Genomic DNA, 18,751 nt, shown 5'->3' with positions numbered 1-18,751 from the left:
CATATAAAGTAGAGATAATTATTCTCATTTTACAGCTAAAAACAAACAAACAAACCCCACCAAATCTGATGTTCAGAGAGTTGAAGCACCTCACCTGATTTCACCCAGCTCATCAAGGATGGTTGAGATGGAACTCACAGATCTCTATCTGACTTGAGAGCCATGCTCAGCACATTGCGGGTTCAGGCAGTGGATGCAATGTGCAAGGCAGACATTGCCATATAGAAACCTACCGGATCCTGATACTGTCACCGTGGTAGTCTAGGTATGATGATTCATTATTTGCAGGTGAGGAAAAAGAAAAGTTAGAACAAGTCTCTGAAGTCCCTGAGTAAGTTAAAAGAGGCCAGGATATCAAGAGAAATCCCATGATTCAAGTTCAAGGCTCATTCCGTTGCCTCAAACCTGCCTGACAATGCTTTTGCACATTTCCTTACAGAAGAACAGTATCCTCATTCAGAAATTGCATAGTGGTCATGGTGGGATATGCATCTTAGGAATTTAGAAATCGGTTTCAGTTTGCTGTAGCCTGAAGCTACACACGATGGCATGGAAATGCAGGTATTCATTAGGGAAGAGAATAGAAAAAAATAAAACCTAAGTGTAAAAAGGATTAGCAGAGGGCATATACTAGGCTCTTTCTGACCTACTATTAGCTTCCCTGTTAGATCTCACTTCATTTAATAGTCTTTCTCCAACAATGTGGTCTTTAGGGCCATTTCCTCAAAATCTGAGGTAGAGTGAGAAAGAAAGTGATTTTAGGGTCATGACTGAACAGGGCACAGATTCAAAGACATCTATTATCAGGAAAAATAAGCTTATCTTAGGATAATTATCATTGAAAATTCTAAAGCTTAAATCAGAGAAACATTAGTAGTCTAATAAAAATCTCTGCTATAGATGTGTGGACATGGTATTGCATTTAGGATAATTTAGGAAGAATAATAATTGAAAATGCATCTGAAAATCAAGGCATAAGATTGCATGGCCCTTCAATGTAAGTGAATATTGCAATATAATTTGATATTAAAATCTGTCTATGCATTTTCTTATATAGTAAATATTTTTGAACCATAATCTACATACAGACATAAAATACGTGTTTTCTAAATTTACTGTTGGGCATGCTCAGCGCCTGAAATTAAATAACAAGACAGGACCTAAACAGGACATGAAATTAAATCACAGGACAGGATTATAAACTTACAAAAGAAGATTAAATAAAAAAATTAAATCAGGCACTATGAAAAGTGTATTGTATTTATTGGGTTTATACTCATTATTTAATCTTTAAAATAATCATTACAGTATATTGGCTCCAAATGTTAAAAAAACTAACATTAATTTGCTCCTGTTGCCAGACAAGTGTTCAACTGTAGCATTTAAATCCAAATCTATTCGAGGGCGCCTGGGTGTCTCAGTTGGTTAAGCGACTGCCTTCGGCTCAGGTCATGGTCCCGGAGTCCTGGGATCGAGTCCCGCATCGGGCTCCCTGCTCTGCGGGGAGCCTGCTTCTCCTTCTCCCACTCCCCCTGCTTGTGTTCCCTCTCTCGCTGTGTCTCTCTCTGTCAAATAAATAAATAAAATCTTAAAAAAAAAAAAAATCCAAATCTATTCGAGGACAAATCCACTGCCTTTTTTTTTTTTTAAGATTTTATTTATTTATTTGAGAGAGAGAATACATGAGAGGGGGGAGGGTCAGAGGGAGAAGCAGACTCCCCGCCGAGCAGGGAGTCCGATGCGGGACTCGATCCCGGGACTCCAGGAGCTCATGACCTGAGCCAAAGGCAGACGCTTAACGACTGAGCCACCCAGGCGCCCTCTTTTTTTTTTTTTTTAAATTTTTTTGATTTGAGAGAGAGAATGAGAGAGCACATGAGAGGGGGGAGGGTCAGAGGGAGAAGCAGACCCCCTGCCGAGCAGGGAGCCCGATGCGGGACTTGATCCCGGGACTCCAGGATCACGACCTGAGCGGAAGGCAGTCGCTTAACCAGCTGAGCCACCCAGGCGCCTCAAATCCACTGCCTTTAATAACTACACCGTATTCCTACTTTTGTGTTCTTTAGGCCACTATATACCTGTGTCAGTGATCATGGTGCAGAAAAGAAGGATGTAAGAACTAACAACTAATGTGATAGGACATAAAGCAAACAGAAAATGCTATAACTCTGGCAAGTGGGTTTCAATGAACAACTTAGAGGAACAAACTACCAATTGTACTTCATTTGAATAAAGGATGTTACATTTAATAAAAATAAGTGTTTCATTAAAAATTAATTTGTTTTATGTTCTGAAGCTTTTTTACTGAAGTATAATTGATATGTAAAATTATATTAGTTTCAGGTACACCACATTGATTTGAAATTTGTTTGTATTGCTAAATAATCACCGCATTAAGTCTAGTTAACATCTGTTGCCCTACAAAATTTATAAAATTTGCCTTTTTCCTTATGAGAATTTTAAGATTTACTCTCTTAGCAACATTCAAATGTACAATACATTATTATTGACTATAGTCACAATGCTGTACATTAGGTCTCTATGACTTATTTATTTTATAACTTGAAGTAGGTACCTCTTGATCACCTTCTCCCATTTTGCAACCCCCGCAACCTCCTCCCTTCTGGCAACCACCAATTTGTTCTCTGTATCTATAAGTTATGTTTTGTTTGTTTTGTATTTTAGATTCCATGTAAAAGTGAAATCATATGCTATTGGTCTTTCTCTGTCTGACTTATTTCACTTAGCTTAATACCCTATAGGTCCAGCCATGTCATTGCAAATAGCAAATTTTCATTCTTTTTTGTGGCTGAATAGTATTGCATTGAATAAATATACCATTCTTTATCCAACCACTCATTGATGTACATTTAGGTTGTTTCCATATTTTGGCTATTGTAAATAATGCTGCAATGAACATAGGGGTGCATATATCTTTTTGATTTAGTATTTTCATTTTCTTTGGATAAGTACCCAGAAGTAGAATTGCTGGATCATATGTTATTTCTATTCTTAATTTATTTTTTAAATTTAAAACTTCCATACTGTTTTCCACAGTGGCTGCACCAATTTACATTCCCACCAAGAGTGCACAAGGGTTCTCTTTTCTCCACATCCTCGCCAACACTGGCTAGTTCTGTCTTTTTGATAATAGTCATTCTGGCAGGTGTAAGGTGATATCTCCTTGGGTTTTGATTTGCTTTTTCCTGATTATTAATGATGTTGAGCATCTTTTCTTGTGCCTCTTGGTCATGGGTATGTCTTCTCTGGATAAATGTCAACACCTAGTTTCAGGCTGATTAGGAGCTAGACCCTCGGGCAGCAGATTTTAAGGTATACAAATACATGCAGCCCTGTGTGACAACAATTGTGAAGCCTGCTGGCCTTCAGACCAGGTAATCTGGTGACAGTTGCAAATATTGGGGTTTCAGATGAATAGATGAGCTCTTTTGTGCAAGTATTGGCAAGCTATAATGAGGCCAAGGGATAGCACAAAGACGGCATCCCCTGGCCTAGGTTCCTTGAGAACACTTTCATAGCCTCTGGAAGTGTGATAAGCCTATAGCCTTCCCTGAGGAAGACTGGGGTTGTGTTTCAGTCTGCTGTCTGTGTAGTGCCCTGGGGGAGATAGCCTGCCAAGAACTATCTCTCTTATTGTTCCAGATCTGTGGGGCCCTGACACACAATCCCCCTGGCCACCAGAGCCAGGGGCTCAAGGGGTGTTCCTGTGTGGGGTGTGTGCATGGCCTTGGTGCGGTACAGGAGCAATGCAGGAGCCGTGGTATGCCAGACTGCCGGCTTCGGTGGTACAAAATTATCAGCCTTGGTGGGACGATGGGAGCAGGGGTGAGGAGCTCAACCGTGGCTAGAGCAGGATCTTGGGAGTAGCATGCGGTGGGGTATGCCCATGGTGCTAGCAAGTTAGAAAGGAGTGTAAAAATGGTGCCCACTAGTGCCTCAGGCTCTGGAGTGAGTTCTAACAGGCTTCTGGAAGATGCTTTAAGATTAGCAAATGCATCTCCTTCTCCTATACTCTAGGTGCTTTTCAAACTGATCCTTTTATGTTGAGTCCTGGGGCAAGTAAGTCTGTGCACCCGCCCTTTAAGAGCTGACTCCTCATTCTCTACAGTTCTCTGGTTCTCCTAGATGTATCCCCCTTGGTTTTCAAAGCCAAATGTTTTGTTTTGTTTCATTTAGAGACTTTATTATTTATTTATTTATTTATTTATTTATTTATTTATTTATTTATTTTTAAAGATTTTATTTATTTAATTGAGAGAGAGAATGAGATAGAGCATGAGAGGGGGGAGGGTCAGAGGGAGAAGCAGACTCCCTGCTGAGCAGGGAGCCCGATGCGGGACTCGATCCCGGGACTCCAGGATCATGACCTGAGCCGAAGGCAGTCGCTTAACCAACTGAGCCACCCAGGTGCAGATTTTATTATTTTTAAGTAATCTCTACACCCAGTGTGGGGCTCGAACTCACAACACCAAGATCAAGAGTCACATGCTCTACCGACTGGGACAGCCAGGTATCCTAAAGCCAAATGTTTTGGAGGCTCATCACTCCCATGCACATCCCAAGGGTTGGGGTGCCTGATATGGGGCACAAACCCTTCAGTCCTCAGGGAGAAGCTCTGTATTTGTGAGATCCCTCCCAATTATGCATCACCACACCAGAGGTTGGGTTTTTGGTGAGACCATGCCCCTGCCACTCCTACTGGTCTCAGTGTGGTCCTTTTATCCTTTATTGTGGAGGAGCTGTTCAGCTGGTTTTTCAGAGAGAATTGTTGCATACGTAGCTAGAGTTTTATTGTGTCTGTGGGAGGAGGTAAGTTCAGGACTTCCTATGCTGCCATCTTGAACCACCTCCAAAAAATATAATTTTTATTTGCCTTTGAAAAGTTTTCCTGGCCATTAAGTTTATCTCAGAATTTCATTGATTCACTGATTCATTCAGTAAACATAGAGTTGTTATGTACTCACAGGCATTCTGGATTCAGAAGGAGATTCAGTGTGATTCAACACTCGCTTTTAAGGAGAGTATGAGCATTTGATGAGGAGGACAGAGTCTGTGCACAGACCTTCTGGCATGGACTCGCTGAGCCTTGCAAAGACTGAGCGAGCCAGTAGGGCAGGAGCCAAGGGAGCAAGGAAAGCATAATGAATAACTAATTAGAGAAGAATTAATGTTGCTTTTCATTAATAATATCTTCAAAATATATTTCTCTTACAGAATTTATTGGAAATAAAGATGTATTCCATCTCATAAAAGTAATACTATATAATATACTATCAATGAAGTAGTAATATCTATTATTAAATAGTTTGTCTAAAATTTTTGAAGTATTAATATCAATTTTACAACCACTTATGCTGATAGTTCCTGATATTTTTATAAGATTTAATTAGAGAGGTAATGTTTGTTTTATTTTAAAGGCATATACGAACTTTCACATAGCAATAAGAATAGAAATGAAGATTTCTATGTAGAAAGCACTTAATATATAAATATATAGGCTTAATATGTATTTTAAAATTTAACTGATTTTTAAGAGGGAGAAGCAGAGGTTTGATTAGTTTTTTATAGTTCTATATTTAATCAGCCCTAAAATATAATTATAACCCTACGAGAGAATTAGTCTCCAACTGAAAATTTTATTGAAAACTAAGTGGCCTCACTAAAGATTTTAGTCTTAGAGAAATTTCACTGTTATTTATAAAACTTTTGCTTTGGCCCTCCTGTTCATGATCCAAAGGCAACATTTCTCTAGCTGCTAAGCTATTCTGTTTTCTACTTTCCAACATGCCAACATCAAAGCTGTAACTTTGCCCTCTCCTCTCCTTATCCACGTCAGACCCAGTGTAACTGGGAGAACTTTCAACATCAACAGCAGCTCATCTTACCGATAAACAAAGCACGGAGACAGAGACACGCAGTTGCCAGACGCAGAAAGCAGTGGGTGAAAGTGGGGCATTCTCCTTTCTAGCCTCAGATAGGAGAAAGTACGCTATCGTGCATGACTTGATCCTAAGTTAAAATAATATTTATTTGGGTGGGCCTGCCATACAGGAAACGTTAAGATACTGAAAACTGTGCAGTGGAAACAACGTGAATTGTACAACTAAAGGTGAGCAGGCTGAGGATGAGGGAAGTGAGTGGTACTGAAGGCAGCGGTGACGGGTCAGATGGTCTCTGCTCACACAGAGTTCATTAAACGCCTCTACTCGCAGATTCCTGATATGCTTGATAAGCATCTTTTTCACTCACAACTCCCTTCTCTGAAGTTCCAAGGATACAAAACAATAGTAAAATATCCACCCCCGACCCACCGCCCAAGCCTGCCATTTTCTTATAGACTTCATACTTGTGAACTTGAAATTTGGAAGTACCAAGAACAGAATACATTGGAAATATCATGGTATTCAGAGAAGGAACTGTCATGTACATAATATGACATATGTATGTGTACATCATGTCCTTAATAGGATGTTATGTGGTGTGGTCACCAGCCACGAGGCTGCCTGTCCTCATCAGCCTGGATAAGAGCTGCTTTTTGACATGTTATACTATGACGTCGAAAGGTATGTTTCATTTCAGAAATATGTACTGCTCCTTCAGATTCGTAGTCAATTGTATTGTCTGCATTAGCCGTTTAAAATCCTGTGTAAAATCATAACCTGCTGTAGTACTTTTGTATGCCTTGGTTTCTGTCATTCCACTTTATTCTTGTGGGGCTGCATCCCGCCCCCAGTATTCTTTGGGAAAATGCAGAATAGGTTGCTTTTGCTACCTGTTTTTAATGTCATAGTAAAAGTTTTCGTATTTTTCTTAGAAAAATATGTATATATGTATATATAAAGATATAGAAGTAATATATAATATATACACGTATACATGATATATATGAAATATGACATATAGGAGATATATATATATATATATATATGTATATGACCCATTGCATGCTAAGCGACTACATTATAGCCACATGGCTTCATGGGTCTCAACATGCCAACAAATTCTTGCTTCAAAATCCTTGCACTTTGTTTCCTTTTCCTGGAATTCTGGTGCCTCGCTTTTCTGACTTGAGGCTCCTTCTTATCTTTTCAGTCTATGGTGAAATAACATCTTCTATAAAAAATCATTTCTGATTTATGTAAAGAGGTCAACCATCCCCTCCATATCATAGCACCCAACTATTTTATACTAGAGAACTTATTCTCATCCATAGATATCTGATTATGTATTTGTTTATATATTATGTATTTAGGTATTGTGTGCCTCTCTTCACTAAAAGGTTTAGTGCTGTATTCCACTATATTCCTGGCACTGATTCTGTTACTAGCTGTGTCCGATTAAAAATGTTTCTCACTGACAGATTTGTTTATAGGTCATTCATATGCTCCTTATTAATTAGTAACACTTCTGTATTAGTAGATAATGATTTCCCCACAGGATTCTGAGGTCCAAATTTATAACCTGCTGTTCAAAAATCTGTATGATCTAATTAGCTCAGATATTATTCTTGCTTCCATCATGAGTGAAATACAGATGTGGATGGATGAGTAAATGAGTAAATAAATTAATAAAACAATGAGTAAAGTCAGAACCTTAGGAAGATAATTGCACCTTTCATCAATGATGTCAAGAAAGAAGTCCACCACCTGTATAGCCTTGAAGCCAATGACAGAGATACCTAAGTGGCCTGATAAATTTTAATTTCTGATCCAGGATGGCTATTTATATAATCTTTACTAGCAAATTTCAGTTGGAAAAGGATCCAAGTAAGTTATTTCTGATAAGCTACAGTCACATCTCTATCTTAGAAATAGAGAAATGGTCACATACTCAAAATGAATTGGAAAACAGTGAGTCCAAACCAAGTCTTATTCCATTAATTCCATACTAATACTGAGACATCAGAGAGGTACCTGACTTACAGATGATAAGTAAGTTTGGTAGGCAATACACACTTAAAAGAAAAAAAAAGATTTTACTTATTTATTTGACAGAGAGAGAAAGGGCACAAGCAGGTGGAGCGGAAAGGAAGTGGAGAGGGAGAAGCAGGCTTCCCACTGAGCAGAGAGCCTGACACTGGGCTTGATCCCAGGACCCCAGGATCATGACCTGAGCTGAAGGCAGATGCTTAACCAACTGAGCCACCCAGATGCTCCGGAAATACACACTTTTTATTTCATTTAGAAAAATGTTTAACATCTAAAGGGAAGTCAGCAAATACGGTTTGACTCTCTTCCATGATCAAATAACTTGCTATCAACTGTTGTATCAATGTTACAGCAAAGGAAATTAAAGAGAGCTCAATATTGCCAGATAGTTTAAAGGTAGGAAGTGAGGTTCTTCTAGAATTAGATTCTTTGTAAAAAATAAGTACATGACCATTACTTAGTCAAATAGCAGGAAATAGCATTTGAGAAGTTCATTGTTCTTTTCACTGCAGAGATCTGTGTATTCCAGTCTCCAAAATCAGCAGCACCTAGCCTATGGTCCACTTAACGTAAAAGTTATATAAAGTATCTGAGAACTTAATTCATTAATTCTAATATCACCTTTCCTTTCATTTGAAAGCAAAAGTAACATACTAAATCAATCGACTTCTCATTTAATTTCAAAATATAAATGTCCCCAGTGTCAGAAAGTGGTTAATTCTATTTGAGATAATATTTAATAGTGAAAAAATATTTTCTTTCATAAAAATGTAAGTGACTTCATATGGTTTGAAAGGAAATATTGTCTATTTTCAATTAGAAGACTAATTTCATAAGAGAACATTGATCATTATTATTTTTATAATTCATATGTTTGGATATTTTATAAGTCAAATTACAGGCTCAAGATTTCAATGCTACTCAGGAAATATTAGTGTTGGATCTGTCTTGGGAGTCTTCATATAGTCCAGAGATTTGCCCATTTGTACTAAATGGACAGATTACATCAGTCACAGAACCATTGAAGTTTTATTTTAAAATTCAGACAGAAGTGTTGATACTGACTGCATCAATTCAAACACAAGGGTTTTTATTTTAAAAAGAGCTGTGATAGTCTCTCCAGACTAGTGTATATAGTTTTGTGTCTCAGGAATCCTTTAAGAAAAATAGGCATAGGCAAAAGCCTGCAATATATAGGTATTACTACATTTCAGAGCAAGCTGGAAATTACTTGGATCCTGTCTGTAAGTCAAATTGAAAACACCTGCTCCTGTCTAAGTCTTTGTTCAATGTATTCTCATTGAGAATATGAAGCACAGTCATTGTAATTATAATCACGGCCAAACTTTATTTTAATTATATAATAACATATCCAAAAAGCAATGAATGGCTGCATTTTTCAATATGCTGAGGCATGACTATGTTATTTTGAATCCCTTTTATTTTTTTTTTACATTGAACTTTTCCCAAGTTCCAAGTAATATTTTGCTCACGCATTCCTTCTTAAAACATGAGATCAAAAGAAAAATAAAAAAAGACCTCAGTGAAAGTTTTATTCACTTCTATATACCCCAAAATATTGTGATTTAATTTCTGTGATGAAGTGACACTTGCTGTCACACAAAATAATTGTAATTATATTATCCTTCATCATAAACATGTGCTAAGTACGTATTTCCTTAAATAATTGTATTGGCCAGAGCTAATGCAATTTTGGGTATAAATGTAAGAAATCCAATGCAAACATACTTAAGCAAAATGGGGGATTATTTGGCTCATGTAAACTGTAGAAGACTCTCAATTAGAGGAACTAGAGAATTAAAACAGGATTCTCTTTGTACCTCTCATTTTTGGCTTTTTGCCAGCCAAATTACCTCAGACTGTGTTTCTTCAGGGCTAAACTCATGATTTCTGACATCATCAGTGCCTGTATCCTCAAAGCTTTCCCAAAGAAAAAAAAAAATTGCCATTTTCAGCTTCATTTTGAAAAGTCCTGGGGGAACTTTTCTAATTGGCCTATGTAGAGTCACATGCCTACAACTAGACTAATTATTATGGGCCCAGGAACCTGTTAATATGTTTGGACCAGCCTTGCTCAGGTGTCATCTTTAAACCAATACCTGTAATTATGGAGTTGGGGGATCATGTAAGAAGTTGGTGGTTCCTGTGCTGATCTCATGGTTAGAGCAAAAGAAGTGTTCCCGAAAACGAAGAATACCTTTTCCAGGAAAAAAAAAAAAAGAGAGAGTAGTGCAGGGAGGGTGACACACACACACACACACGAGGTTACGCACTCTCTCATTTCCTATTCTTTCATCTTCCCTGTCATCAAGCATGTACTGAACATCATCTGTGGACTCCAGTGAAAGCTAACACTAATGGATTGGCATACTTTGGGTTATTCATGATCTTTGTTCTTCATAAATTTGAGTTGCCATTATTTATGCCTTTTACGATTAAAGAGAGGAAGACATTATAGACTAAAGTGTAAAATTTAACAACATAAAAGGATGAATCAGATGTCTGAGAGTGGTATTTCATCAGTTCTAAGTCACATTTCTGACACCCGGTTAAATCTTAGAATTGATGGAAGTCTTAAGGTGCTGTTGGCCAGGTGGCACCCATAGCACGTTGCCACTTTAATTAATGATCAGCTTGGTTGATACGGCATGTGTTGATTTCAACGGTCATAGAAGAGATCTTCAAAAAAATTACACAGTGACTCAGCATTAAAGCAAAAAATATATTGTCTTTTGCAGAGAGTCATGCAAACAGAGCAGTGGGCATGCATTTGCTATTTTTTAAGCAAATATTCAGAAGTAGAAGCATGAGGTCAATTCAATTTTCTATTCTTTTAGAGGAAAAACCAAGTACCTTAGGGGACCTATGAAAGAAGCATTCCCACAAATAGATGAAGCTATACTTTGCTTTATTACTGATTCAGGTGCAATGCAACTGAAGTTAAGGAAGATTGCTAGATTCCTTGAAAGAAATGAAAGGAATTTAAGAACATGAGTCTTGAATGACAAAATTACATAGAGTTGTCATTGTGGTATCATGACAGATGTTATTTAGCAAGGATTTTCCTTTCTTTATAGTACATAAAGTAATGGTACATGTTACAAGTGATGGTATCTTTGATGTCAATAAAATACTATAATAAAATAAATTGACGTTACTTCATGGAAGTCATCTTGGCAGCATTATGGAATAGCAGGATTATTATATTAGTATCAGATTATTGAAATAAATTCACAGTCCTGGTGGGAGATCTTCACATACCTTTTACAATAACTGAAAGAAAAAGCAGAAGACAGTAAGGATATAGAAGACATTAACAACATAAATCACCGACCTATTCTAATTAATACAGTGAACACTGCATCCAGTAATAGAAAATTGAGCCCAACAATGCCAGAAACCATGTTCTTTTCAAGCACACATAGGATATTTACCACATCAATAATATGTTGGGCCATAAAAAAATCACTCAGAGTATATTCTCTGTCATCTGTGGAAACCAGCCAAAAATCAATGAAAATCACATAACTCGATATGGAATAATGTTAGCACCTGCACTGAGATCCTGAAATCTAGGGTAAAACACAGAGAAACTATAGATACATATTTTATTATGAACCCATTTCTCTTACTTATTACATATAAATCACCAGTCCCAGTTAATCCAGTATGAGAAATGAAGAAATATGCTGGTTGAACCTTTTAATTGTCACTTATTTCTCAATGCCTTGAATTAAAACAAATGTTTGGAACAATGTGGGGGCATATCCATTCAAGGTAAGACCTTAATTTCATGAATTGTTCTTATACTAATAAGAATGTTCACAATAAAATACAAAAATTTTAGACCTGGGAAGAATTTTCAGGCCAAATTATGAGTAAGAAGGTGGAAAGAATCATCTCATTAAAAGAATAGAACAGCCATGGAAACAATTGGGGTAAAGTTTGAGTTTTGTCTCTGCTCCGTGATATTAGGTGAAAGATTTAAACAGGATGCATTTCAGTCTTCTGTATAGAATGGTTGTAATCAATTCTTGCCTATTGACTCTGCAAGAAAATAAGGAATTGGAACTAACATCTGGTGAGCACCTAATAACTACTGGTAATAAGCTTGATCCTGAATCTGAGGTTGTTTAATAACAGTTAATACTCCTAACAACCTTTTGACACCGTAGGTATATAAATAAAATGCATGTGAGAATTCTGCATTAACTGTAAAAATTAATGCCTAGTTATTATCTCATGCGAACAAAAGTATGTGTGCATTTTTATGTATCATATGTTAGATTTTTAGCATGTTATCAGTGTCACAGTGATGAGAACATATTTTTTTTCTTTATGTACCATAAAGATTCAGAGTTTCAATATGCATCATGGAAACTATTAAGCTTTATTTCTTTTTTTCATAGCAGATTCTGATTTCCTATTGAATAACTCAACACATTTAGGTTCCTCGGTAGGCATTTAAAAAGTATTTTAGGAAGGTTTTGCCAATTCTCCGCTGATGTTTGGGGCTCAGTTCCCTTCTTTTCCTTCTTAGCATTGCTAAAAAGAGTTGCTTCTTCCTCATAACTAAAATCTGATTGAACAAAGTTATCATTAGACCTCCTTTTATCTATAGCTATCTGTTCTTTTCAGGCGAATCAAGGAACTTCTCCAGTTCCAAATAATAGTCATAATAATCACCAACAACCTTGTTCCAAAATCTTTTAAAAATATTTCGACCAGGACATAAAAAGTTAATATGGTGTTTATAAAAAGTAAGATCTGTTAGAGCAATATATAAAGTATAAAAGAGAACGTTCTCACTGCAAGGTGGGTCCTTAGTCCCCAAAATAAGGCAAATGGATGGGAGCAGCATACGAGTCGCCTTAAAACAAGGTTGAATTGTTCCTCCTGATATAGCAACTGTAGTTTTCAAGTCAGAAATGAGAACAAAACTAAAGATAGGTGTCACATTGGCATGGCTTGGAGAAGAGGCCAATGAAGAAATCAGACAAACCTCACATGAATCAAGCGTTTCTTGTAGATTTCAAAGCATTCCGTTTTATATAATAGACTTTCCTATTTTAAAGGTCCTCCAAGGCATTGGTGCCACTGCCTTGCCAACAGCTGAGTTTTAAATGACCACTCTTTAAAAATAGAGCTATTTTATTTTCTATTAATTAATCCAGAATAGTGTTTAGTGCCTTGGAGAAGCAGGCCCTCAGACATGTAATAAATAAATAGATGAATAAAATAAACGATAGTGGAAAAGCAGCTGACTCTTGGCATATGCAGGGTAGGAGGGCTTTAGAAGGAAAAGAAATCCACTGAACGCTGGTAATTGAATCTTGGTCACGAGAACTCTTCGGAGGAAACAAAGAATTGGTGGATACTGTGCATGTTTCCTAAGCCAGTTACATTAAAGGGGTTATTTGGCTGCGGGTTTCCCATCCAGAATCCATCCATTCTGCTCCTCCTTGTTCCTGACATCCTCCCTTTGTAACCTGTGTAGGTCAGGGGAAGTTGATCCTGCCCTCAGCAGTAAGGGTGGCCCCTGAAATCCAAGCTGACCTTCATCCTCCCATCCCTCTTACCACTGATTGATTCAAGGACCCAGGCTTTAGCCAGGTGGTTTGTGGCTTCTCCCAGAAGATGGATAGTGGTTATGGCAGAGGTTCTGCAAGTACGGTGCAGCAGGAGCAGCCCCTGGGGACTTGTCAGAAATGCAAAATCTTGGGCTCGCACTGAGACCTCCTGGATCAAAAATGAGAGGAGGGGACCCCAGCAATCTTGGAACGCACCCTCCAGATGAATCTGATACATGCTCAAGTTTGGAAACAAATGGGTTGATGAGCTCATGAATTAGATAGGTTCAGTCTGATCCATGGAAAGGACTTTTACCCATGGATATGAGAGAGGTTTTCTCTACCTCCTTTTGATTAAAATAGGAAACTACCCCAACTGCTGCTGGCAGACTTTTGACAGCAGGAGAAAATTGAGCTTGTAGACGGAAAAGTGAAGGGGAAGCAGAATAAAGCACTTGAAAACAGAGCTTCAACTTGGATAGTGCAGGATTTCCAGTCTAGTGAGAACACCACATTTCCTTATTATTTAAACCCACTTAGCTCAGGTTTTCTGTTACTGCAGCAGAGAGCATCCTAACAGATACAGATGAACCAGCACATGTTACAGTATTAATTTATTCAACAGATAAATGTTACAATATTGATTTATTCAACAGATACATGTAGATCTACTACCAGGTGCCAGCCAGAGTTCTAGGCATTGGAGACATAACATGAATAGTGATTAAAAAAAAAAAAAAAGACAAATCTCATGGAAGTTACATTCTAGTTGGGGGAAACAGTCAAAACATAAGAAACAGGGGCACCTGGGTGGCTCAGTTGGTTGAGTGTCTGCCTTCGGCTCAGGTCATGATCCCAGGGTCCTGGGATCGAGCCCCACATCGGCTTCCTGCTCAGCGGGAAGCCTGCTTCTCCCTCTCCCTCTGCCTGCCTCTCTGCCTACCTGTACTCTCTATCTCTCTGTCATATAAATAAATAAAATATTTTTTTAAAAAAGTAAGAAACAAAGTTTGGCATGGTTAGCAGGTAGCAAGGGCTACGGATGCTGCAGAAGTCCTCTATGCAGACGTGGGAACAGCTGTGAGGAGGCACCCTTGGCCTGACCTGTAGCTCTGCCTGCCAAAGCACACGGGTGAAGCAACTTGCCCGGAATGGCAGAGGTTGACAAATCGTAGGACCGTGATCTTGACAGAGGGCTGTTAGCCCTGAAGTGTGAGCATTTTCCCTTACGCTATATTCCCTGCAGAGATACATTAAATGTTCAAAAACAATCTTCTATTATGAGTAAAAATGAGCTAATACAGGGGCGCCTGGGTGGCTCAGTCGGTTAAGCGCCTGCCTTCAGCTCAGGTCATGATCCCGGGGTCCTGGGATTGAGCCCCGAATCGGGCTCCCTGCTCAGCGGGAAGCCTGCTTCTCCCTCTCCCACTCCCCCTGCTTGTGTTCCCTCTCTTGCTGTCTCTCTCTGTTGGAAAAGTAAATAAAAATCTTAAAAAAAAAATGAGCTAATACAACAAAATCCGTGGGTAGTTTTATTGAGTTTCTCTGGGACCCTTCATTCCTTCAAACCGGTCTTTAACATGCATAATATCTTAAAGAGGGAGAGTTTTACATCTTACCACATTGTGATGGAAGTGTCTGCCACGTGGACCCACTGTTTCTGGGGGGGTCAAACCCAATACGGTAGTGAAATTTCCTTGCTTATACTAGAGCTTATATTCAGTTTGTTTGGACCCATTGTTAAAACATTGGAATACTTCAGATCAATAAATAGCTGCTGTCTTAAGTTCCACTAATGTCCTCGGGGTGTGCAGCAACCCTAGTGCCTCCCTAAGGACCTTATTCTGGGCCTGGACCTGAAGACTGCGAGGCTCAGGAGGACCTCGGGACTCTGCTATTGTCAGGACCCATCCTAATTGGGTATTACCTTCACGGGCCTCGTTGTTAAACATTTTGCATATCACTCCTGTACTATGGTACTCCTAGGCTCTACCACCAAGATCACTTGGCAATGTATCCAACGAATCAATGATGGTTGGGAGAGTAGTAAAAGAGGTTTCTCTCAGCTGTAGTCAAGCCACCACCAAGGGGAATAATCTTGACAAGAATCCGATTGATACAAACCACACTCCTGCTCTCCTCTGCACCAGCCCAAACGAGAGGGGGGGATTTCTCTCTGAACTCAAAGCTCAGGTTTCTCAGACAAATGATAGAATAGTTATGTTGATGATTGCCTTGAATAATAGACGTGTCCCTTAGTTAACAGATGTTCCCTGCAGTTGCTAAATATAAATTGTACATTTTCAATGTGTTTTCCTTTGTATCAAACATATATATGACAAACTTCCCATCCTCCTGGAGCACTCAAATCAGTTTTTTAATGGAAAACTTGGGAAGACAGATTTTATTTCATATAATAATTTTCAGTGACTAGAAAGACAGCCCAGCAATAGGGGGAGAAAAAGAATGCCTTGGAACAGAAAATTTTTATGTTTGCTATCTATGGAACACTTACCTCTGAGAATCTGTCAGAAAATGGGGCCTTATCTTGCTTGACAACGATCATTATCTAGTGAATAATTCCTTTTGAGGAATTTAAAACTTCTGCTATTGCCCCTGAAATAACTCTATAATGTGGCAGAGCCATTATGTAAACTAATATTTAAAAAGCAGAGGGTGTTAGAACTCCATCCATCAACAAGTTAATAATCTGTGGCATCCCAAAAATCACACCAGAAATGTTTTGTCAGTTTTTCCATTATTGATAATGAAGAACTCCTTTATGGTCTTCAGAATAAACAGGCAAACTCCCAAATAGTTCAGGGCAGGTGAATTCCACTTGATAGTCTTTTTCTATAGTCCTGCTTCCATTAGCCAGTGTATCTCAGAAGTTAAAGCTGGAAGATTCAAGTGCTTTATAAAGGAAACTGCTGTAAGACTATCATGTACACAGAGCTTTCTAACCCTACATTGTGGTTGGAGCTTTCTATGACAGACATAAAAAACCCTGCTTCCATGACACAGAACATTTTATTGATATGTCTGATGGTTATCTGATGCTTATTCTCTTCTTTATAAAAGCCTCAAATGGGTTCTATATTGTTACAATCACAGATTTAAAAAAAATATACATGATCAGAGTTTAACTCTCTTATTGGTCACAGTACTTCTGAGCGAGATAGTCTTCTCGGCGGCTTTCTATCATGTGAAAACCAAGGGCTGTTCAGGCATTAATTCCTTTTATACTGTCTTGCTTTCTGTTTTTAGGGCTTATTCAATATTTCTAGTTTATTCAATTTTGGTGGTTTGTTACAAATTACTTTAAAGTCAAAAAGGTACATGGGACTCACCCATATTTTTGCATAGTGCTTTAGAAGACCAATAGCACTTTTTTTAAAGCATTAATTCACTCATCTTTATAAACATCACTGAAGTATCCATTTAAGAGACATACTCTGTTAAGCCAATTTCACCCTTCTGAACACTTGACTCTCAACCCCTACTACTCGCCTTGATTTAGGTTGGTGGTGAGCTATTAACTGTGGTAAGCCTTCAGCTGCTTCAGTTGCCTCTGTGTTGTGTATCATCCTGATAATAATGCCGCTTAGAATTCAGGCAACACAGTGGTTCTGCTGGAGGGCGAGGCTGGGGGCTCTTATTCCTCTGCCGTATTTCTTTCCTAGCCACCCTATGGTAGGCAGAGTAATGGCTCTCCACAGATGTCTCACGTCTTAATCCCTGGAACCCGTGAAAACGCTAGGGTACACAGCAAAGAGGCTTTAGGGTTGCTGGTGGAATTACTAATTAGCTGACCTGGAGATTGGGACCATAGCCTGGATTGTTCAGGTGGGCCCAATGGAATCACAGGGGTCTTTATAACGTGAAAGAGCGAAGAAGCAGTACATGATGGGAGTTGGTGATGTGGTCAGGCCGAGGTCTGCTACTGCTGGTTTTGAAGATGGAGAAAGGGAGGCATCAACCAAAAAATATTGGAAGCCTCTAGAAGCTGCAAAATGCAAAGCAATGGATTCTCCTCTAGAGCTTCCAGAAGGAACAAAGTTCTGACTACGCCTTCATCTCCCCCGACTAAAAGTAAGAATAATGTGGTTTGAGGTGGGTTTTGGGAGCCAAAGGCCAAGAAAGAATTCTTGAGATGTTTTTGGTGCAAAAAGGTGGTTTTATCCTAGCAACGGGACAGGACCTACGGGCAGAAGGAGTTGCGCTGGGGTTGTGGGGTGTTAGCTTGTGTTTTGCCCGCAGCTTACCTTCTGCTTCAAGACCATTTCAGGCTTCTGACCTCTAGAACTACAAGGTCAGAAATACATATTGTTTTATTTTGCTGTTTAAGCCTTAGAAGGGGATTTGCTTAACAGTAATAAAATACCATTTTAGCAGAAATGATTATATCCATGTGGAAAAAAAAATTGGGGATTCTACAAAGTTTATATATAATTTGTGAAGGAGCGTTGTGATTTAAGCATGTTTAGCAGGCCTCTTCCTATCAAGGTTTCGAACTTTTTATCCATCTTTTTACAGCTTGAACAAGTTTATTTCCATTAAAAGCCTTATAACACTTAATTAATTTGAGAGAATGTAATTGCTGGAACAACTCAATGGAATAATTAAAGCAATTTTAATACATCAACTTTTGCTATTTGGCAAAGGAATCAGGGAGAAAGGAAAATAATTCATGTGGTTTCTCTTTCATGAATTTGGGGTTTTTTTCTGTCTGAAATTTGATAAAGCGTGATGAACTGGTGACTGCGGAAGTTCTGTGTCCTTTGGTGGAGCGGCTTATGCTCACCAAACAGAATCGTCATGGTTGTTTCGGGAAGCAAGCGCCTAGAGACAATGGGCTCTTGAGCTGCTTGGAAGCCTTACCTGAAGGCGGCCTTGGACCTTCCCTATTGCGTTGTGGTTCTGGGGCTCTAGGGTGTTGTCCAGGCATCGTTAGGGTGTAATAGTGTATTAAGCTGTGGAAGGGCAGGATGGCAGCCCTTCCTGTGGGATCTCCTGCGTCCTAGCGGTGTGTGTCTTCTCTTGTGGTGGACCCTGGTTTGTGAGGGTAGCAGCGGACTCGGTTTAAGGGAACTTGTCATTCCCTCCTCAGTCCAGGCTTTGGTGTGAGGCCTTCGAGGACCTGGTGTGGTCAGAGGGCCAGGGCCCGGTGGAATGCCAGCCCTTTGGGTCTCCAGGGAGGAACAGCATTCC

At 38.9% G+C, this 18,751-nt stretch overlaps 1 protein-coding gene across 1 annotated transcript in view; it reads left to right on the top strand.

Moving 5' to 3' along the window:
• The window catches only part of GPC5 (glypican 5), a 729,885-nt gene extending 711,384 nt beyond the window's left edge, over positions 1–18,501 (top strand). The window contains exon 9 of the mRNA XM_021696018.1: positions 18,286–18,501. Coding sequence (XP_021551693.1) covers positions 18,286–18,501 — 216 coding nt within the window. The remainder of the gene's footprint in view (positions 1–18,285) is intronic.
• Positions 18,502–18,751: the final 250 nt, after the last annotated feature.

This window comes from Neomonachus schauinslandi, chromosome 3, assembly GCF_002201575.2.
Source record: "Neomonachus schauinslandi chromosome 3, ASM220157v2, whole genome shotgun sequence".
Taxonomy (NCBI): domain Eukaryota; kingdom Metazoa; phylum Chordata; class Mammalia; order Carnivora; family Phocidae; genus Neomonachus; species Neomonachus schauinslandi.
Note: the sequence above shows the minus strand (reverse complement) of the source record. Positions and strands in the feature narration are given on the sequence as shown.